Raw genomic sequence first — 7159 nt, 5'->3', positions numbered from 1 at the left:
CATCTTTATGTGGAGTCACAACGCCTCGAAGGTCTTCCGGCCCAAAGCTGATGACGGGGTCTTGTGGTAAGTCTGCACCCCTAGATATCTCAAAGTTCTCCAACCTTCTCCCATGTGCCTTCCGAGCTCACCCAGAGTCTCCATCAGTAGCACCCCCCGAGATCATATGAATCATTCCTCTCGTAGGGTGGTTATCCTCATTCATTCCCCTCCTCGGTTCCACGAGCTCTTGAGGGACATCTTGACATCGACCTTCCCCTCTCTGCTCCCCAATCCTCTGATTTATCCATGGAGGGCCTTGACCATGCCTAGGGGACGAGCGAGACCTCTGTCAACTCCTGGATGAGGATCCTTCTCGTCTATCCCGCGAAGGCAATCTAGCACTGCACTCAACCCTTTGCGACTTCTCCCACCTCCCCTCGGGCTCCCTTACTTCCATCACCTTGTCACGACTCCCATCCAGAGGAACAAAGGATGAGAATTGTCCTCTGTCCCTAGCCTTATCATCCTCCCTCTCGCCCACTTCTCTCTTCCTACTTTCTCTTTCCGCTCCCTCAACTCTACTTCCCCCAGGTCGCTGCTCCACCCTCTTATCCCGCTGGGCATCTTCAAGATTTATATATTTTTCCGCCCGAGATAACAGATCATCATAACTTGATAGAGGTTTCTTCACTAACGATTTAAAGAACTCTCCTCCTCTAAGTCCCTGGGTAAATGCACTTATCATGATGTCAGGACTGGCCGCTAGTATCTCCAACGCTGCGTTGTTGAAACGCTGGACAAACTCTCGCAAAGTTTCAGCTTCTTGTTGTTTCACCACAAACAGGCTCTAACAGTTTTTTGGGGGTGTTTTGCTGCTAGCAAATCTGTGCAAGAAAGCAGCGGAAAAATCCTCGAAAAATCATATAGAGTTGGGCTGCAAGGTGTTAAACCATTACTGGGCTGACCTCACCAACGTGCCCAAAAAAACCCTGCACCTGACCCCATCTGAATATTGGTGCAACAGAGCCGCATTCTCAAATCTCCCCAAGTGTTCTTCGGGGTCCGTATGTCGATCATATTCTCCAACGTTTGACTGTCGGAAATTTGGAGGAAGCCCCTCTTCCAAAATGGCGAGGGAAAAATGACTTCCTTTCTTGGGGGCTGCAGCTCTGTTTCCCAATTGCTGCCTCAGCATCCGTATCTCCTTCCACATCTCCTCCATCTCCGGATTCTCCTCACTTGGGTGGGGTCGCGTCTCCTCCACCCTACTCTGACTGCCCTCCACATTCTCCTCTCGCTCTTGGCGAGCGGCCTGCTCTTCTGCAAATATAGACTCTTGATTCCTCTTCATGGCCTCATCCACTGTCCGGGTGATAAATTGGCCCAACTGTTCTAGGGTCAAGTTCCCCACATTCTCATTGGGACGGGGTTGCTCTACCCTTGTCTCGTGAAGGGGCTGCTCGGTTCTTGTCTTTTGACGAGATTGTTCTTGTCTCGTCTCAAGACGCGGTTGTTCCTATTTTGTCTCAACATGAGATTGTTCGGGTCCCTTCTGAGGACGCGATGATGCTGAGGTAGCTCTTCTACTTCCTTTCTTGCCTACCATCTCTACGTTTCAACTCAAGTGTTCCCACAGACAGCGCCAAGTGATATTCATGGGAAATTTAGGGTCCAATCCCAGCAAGCGTCACTAGTCCAGACACGAGTTTCAAAATTACACTGGGTCTGAAAATCACAAATAAGACTGTTAGAAGGGGGCCAGGAGGGTGTCCTGGCGTAGCCCCTCCGACGCTCAAGTCAGAGACTGAGGATATGTGGGTGAACAGCTAAGGGTGCTGCTGAAAACAATATAGTTCATCCATCAACTGAACACTCAAACCTGGTAATTATAGGAGAATACATGGGCCCTTGGTGGGCCTGTTTTCCCTTCGGGCTACAGATGAGCCAGGGGTAGTAGGCTCATCCATGAGTATCAATAATGATAAAATATAAATATTACAGCCATCTGGTGGATAATGGATTATGAAATAAAATATCTAAAAATTAAAATGTACTCAAAGTTAAAAACGATTTTCATCCTTTGGATCAATGGGTTGTCTTTACCAATTACGAAGGGGACAACCAAGAAAATCGGTGGAAATAATGGCTAATAGAAAATTGAAATTTGGTAGATAATGTGGTATCGTTCCACTCGTGAAATGAAATAATAAAATATTTAATTATAAGTAAAAGTGGAAATAAATTTAAAATATGGATATTATAATTTTTAAATTAATAAAAAATAGGTTATAAATGTATTAACATTGGAAGATTACGCCACCCATAGGCAAGCATTTTGGGTAGTACCTCTATGAAAATTTATGATACAACATTGGTGCTATCATGCCCCCGGCCATGGCATGCATCAGCACGATTATACAATGGGTTGTTATAGCTACAACTTCGTTACATCCTCACTATACAAAAAATAGTTAATCTTAGTTGTTATATAAGTCCAATGTAGATTATTATAAGCTATTTTTTACTTTGATTTTATCTCATGTGAGACAAGAGTATTACAATCACCTATATTACAGAGCACGACAAAATCGTCGCGGTCCGCCCTACGATCCATCAGTGTCGAGAATCTAGAGATGACTCGTAGAGATTCAAGAGGTGGCTCCCGCGATGTAGCATTTTGCCTCGCACGTTCAAGAGATGTCTCCTATCCACGTAGCATTTTTGACTCTGCATAACACTTATTTTCAAATGTTCCTGATTGCAACTGTATCTGATACTATTTTTTCACGTACCATATCCAGAACCGCGCATGCATGATGGCATAATGTGCCATTGTAATACCCTTGTCCCACAAAATAAAATAAAAGCTTAAAATGTATTATAATGAGCTACAATGAACTTTTATAACAACTTGTATAAACAATTTTCATTAAGTGAGGACGTATACACAGTAGTTTCTAAAATAGCCTATTATCACGGGGTCGAATATGTTACAAATATCTCACACCGAAAATGAAAACCAATAAAAGTCACCTTATAAATCCAAGAAGGTTACACCATCTAATTGGAAAACTTTTTGGGACGGTACCCTCTTAGGTTTATAATATAAGACGAAGATTAGTTGAAACATGAATGTGGAGTGTTATCCCTTCGCACAAAACGATGTTTAAAAATCTTTAGTAATGTTAAAATGGTGAATGGATAATTTCATATCTATATGTTATCAGAAGCAGTTATTTGCATGAAATGAATTAATGTTTTTAAAAGAATTAAATTTAGATGTTAATCCTCCCCATGTTGGTTACTGTTTCCTAAGGGACTCTCAAGGCTTCTTGATCTTTGCAATGCATGACAAGACTATTGCAATGTACCCTCCTGAAACGCCCGAGCTTTAGGAATAGGAGAAGCCCTCGGCTGGTTAAAAGGGTGGCAAGTACAAAATACGATAGCGACACCCCCAAACACGAATATGTCAAGATTTGGATTAAATATAGAAGATTGCAAGAGCTTGGATTTTACAAATAGAGAAACAAATTGGGCAGTCTCCATGATTAACTAATATTTTATTTTTTATTATCAAAGGATGCTTAGAACATTATATAAAATAGGTTGGAATTTCTTATTTTGTTGGACTCGACTTCTCTTGAAAGTTCAAAGAGTTCAAAAGTAACATAATCCCAACGATATTTCCTTTTCCTTTTTTTTTTCTTCCTCTTTTCTTCAAAGAAAAATAGTTAAAAAATAGAAAGGAAACAAAACAGTGAGAACTCTCCCACTCACGGCTTGGAAACAGAATTGGCGTCTTTGAGGGAGGTTTCTCCGCCGCCGTTAGCAGCAATGGTTGCGGATTGTACGGTCAAAGCCGACACACTAGGGGAAGTGGGGCCAGCAGCCTCGCCGTTGAGTAGTTGGTTGTTGTTGGAGGCGGAGGCTAAGGGGTGGTGGCTCCTGGTGTGACACGTGGAGGTGGAGATGGCGGTGGCGAGTGAGATGGGCATGAGGCATAGACCCTTTCCTTGAAGATACTGCATGGCGGAACCCATGTCTTCCTCCATCAGCTTCGCCACCTGGTGCTCCGTCACCATCATGCCGTCGTTGTTGTTCGATGATGACGCCGTTTTTGTTCCGTTACCATTCCTTCCTCCCTGTACAAAATATCAAAATCAATTCCCACCAAATCTAAACTCCTATTTAATTAATAATAATAATTGCATCTCATATTATTATCAACACGTATCTACTAAAAAATCTGATTTGATGTTCATTGTTGTTCGGTGAATACAGCTAATTTACAAAAAAAACAAAAAACAAAATCATGGGAAGTATATGAATTACATCATGAATTTGATAAATAGATCAAAATTTATTTTATTTTTTTGAATAACAAATACACACAAAATATACACAAGTGGAGTGTTTTATCAGAAAAAAGGTGCACGCGTGATGATGCTTTAATTTATTAAGAGGGACAGCCAAGGTCATATAAATATAAGTAAATATTTTTTATAACAAAATAAATAGAAATCTTAGTTTCATGTCACTCCAAAACTTACGTGAGACAATCTCACGGGTCGTATTTTGTGAGACAAATATCTTATTTGGGCCATCAACGAAAAAATATTACCTTTTATGCTACAAGCATTACTTTTATTGTGAATATCGGAAGAGTTGATCCGTCTAACAGATAAAGATTCGTGAGACATTCTCACAAAAAACTCAATCTCCCTGGTAATCCCACTCTCCCTCATAGTAATCCCCAACTTTCCAATATTACAGACATTAAGACAACCTTCCAAAAAAAAAAAAAACAAGAGAATAACAACACCTCGGAGGACATATCGGCGACTAGGGGGTTAGCAGCAGCACCAGCACCACCCAATCTGCTCATGCTCAGAACCTGACCCACAGAGAAGAAGAAAATATTAACCAAGAGGAAGAATTTTACAACATGTTATAATTAATGCAGAATACATAAAGTTATACTAATAATAAACCCCCATCTTTACAAAGTTATTAAATATTTTATCGCCCATTACAACAATTCGTCAACTAGAGAATCAGTGCAAGTATTTTAATCGAAATACATTAATTAAACCAGAAGCATTTCTTTACTGAGATGGGAGAGAGAGTACTTTGACTTGGAGCTGTAGGAATTTGACATAGTCGATGATCTCATCTAGCATCGAGGCTTTGTCTGTCTGTCATTCAATGTCGGGCAACTAATTAATAATCTCATAATATAATAATCCCACCCGATTTTAAGATAACCCGATTTAATAATCATGAGTGGATTATGAATAATTCATGCCACCCAAAATTTTTAAGGATGTGCACAGCATGTGAATGGAATTGATTAGTAAATAATGAGATTCTACCAACACTCTGATTATTAATTAACATAAAAAAAGTTCAAGTATTAGAGAAGACTTTGTACTAAACTAGGCATGGATCAGAACTCAATCAACAAGATTAAACAAAAATCAAGACATCGTTTGGGTAGTAAGAAGTGACGATAAATCGAAAGATAACGATAAAAAGATGACGAAGAGAATAAGAATTTTTTTAAATCACTTTAGTCAAAAACTCTTGGTAAAAAGACACCAAAACTTGGATTGATACCAAACTTAAATATTTTTTTTATACAATAATTGTAATTAAAATAATAAAGTGAAAAAGGAAATTACCTTGTTAGCATTAGGTACAAGCTCCTGCAATGACTTCATCCTCTCCGCGATTCTCTCTCTCCGTAACTGCCCACGATTGAATTTCAAACTTCCCCACACAAAAAAATGGCAACAAATTTGTACTATACTGTACATGACTTACTCTTTCGGCGATACTGTGGGGGTCAGTAGCCTGTCCTCGCCTTGCCCTCACCCTCTGCTTCGGCTGTCCTGCGGTCCCACCACCGCTCGTACCGCTCGCCGCCGGCTGATTCATCTCCGGCGCCGATGCTCCACCGAATTTATGGGATTGCAATGCTCCACCCTTTTAAAAATTTAATTAATGTTTAAATGAGAATCGCGACCAGAAAGTAGTGAGAATATTTTCATGCGAATGAATGAATGGATGTAACAAAAATATCATTAATTTTGGGGGAAGAACCTGGGAATGGAGGAGATGTTGAGGCTGATTTGAAGAATGCCCGATTGATCCGGTGAAGCCATTGAATAGAGATTTGATTGAGGCATCTTGATCCTGTATTTATTTAGCAACAATTAAGCATTACGCTGATTTCAGTAAATGAAATTAAGCGCACAAATCATAGCAGTTTTTTTTTAAAATATTTGAAAAGAATTATTATTATTGACAAAAAAAAAATGGCTTACAGGGTTAGCAGATTTGTAGCAGGAACCGTCAACGACGTCATCTTGATCAGCATGAGGGATATGGAGAAACTCAATATCGGCAGCGGACGGGGAACTGAGGTCATTGACGGCGAGGCCTCGGGAGAGCAATAACTGCTGCTGAAGCATCAAAGCCTTGGCAGCGCCGTTGCTTATCTGCTGATGCCTGAGCTTCGAAGCCAACAGCGCCGTGGACTGCTCCTCCATGTGACATGGGGGCGGCGCGTGGTCTTCAGGCCATGGGAAGGAAGAGGCAGATGAAGGCACGGAAGAGAACATTTGGTCGAGAAAATCATCGTGGGACGAGGTTGGGTCGAAGTGGGAAGACGTTGACATCTGGGAATTGTGGATTTCTCGAAGAGATACGAGTGGGTTCAGATTGTTCATTTCCGGCAGTTCTCTGCTAGTGGGTTGCATTGAGAAATCACAGAAACGAACGAGAGGAGAATCATGTTAGGGGTTTGGGAAAAATTGGAATGTTTATGGAGAATGAGGTGTCGCCATCTACTCCAAAGCTGCAATATATAACAGAAACACGGCCTTTTCGACTGTTCACAATAAAATAATACAAAAATCGTAATAGAAGAATTGTATCACACAAATCTTTTATTTAAATTATTTATAAAAAATATTTTTTTATTATAAATATGAATAAAATTAATTCGTCTCGAAATAATGATATAAATCATTTCACAATAAACATATTCGTCAAAAAAATGTAGTTACTATTCTTCAGGATTAATAATTTATTAATTAATTATTTATAATCTATTGTTCTTTATTTCATTTAAAAAAAATAAAAATAGATGTTAAGTCCAAAGCCCTGAAGA

At 40.1% G+C, this 7159-nt stretch overlaps 1 protein-coding gene across 1 annotated transcript; it reads right to left on the bottom strand.

Annotated features, from left to right (window-relative positions):
- Positions 1-3495: 3495 nt before the first annotated feature.
- LOC142528947 (bHLH transcription factor RHL1-like) lies at positions 3496-6831 on the bottom strand. The gene is made up of 7 exons (XM_075634250.1): positions 6312-6831; positions 6088-6180; positions 5809-5970; positions 5667-5732; positions 5115-5180; positions 4808-4879; positions 3496-4127 (listed from the first exon to the last, which is right to left on the bottom strand). The coding sequence occupies exons 1-7, from the start codon at positions 6744-6746 to the stop codon at positions 3759-3761; spliced, it is 1263 nt and encodes a 420-aa protein (XP_075490365.1). The 5' UTR covers positions 6747-6831; the 3' UTR covers positions 3496-3758.
- Positions 6832-7159: the final 328 nt, after the last annotated feature.

Source organism: Primulina tabacum, chromosome 2 (assembly GCF_025594145.1).
Source record: "Primulina tabacum isolate GXHZ01 chromosome 2, ASM2559414v2, whole genome shotgun sequence".
Lineage (NCBI taxonomy): Eukaryota > Viridiplantae > Streptophyta > Magnoliopsida > Lamiales > Gesneriaceae > Primulina > Primulina tabacum.
Note: the sequence above shows the minus strand (reverse complement) of the source record. Positions and strands in the feature narration are given on the sequence as shown.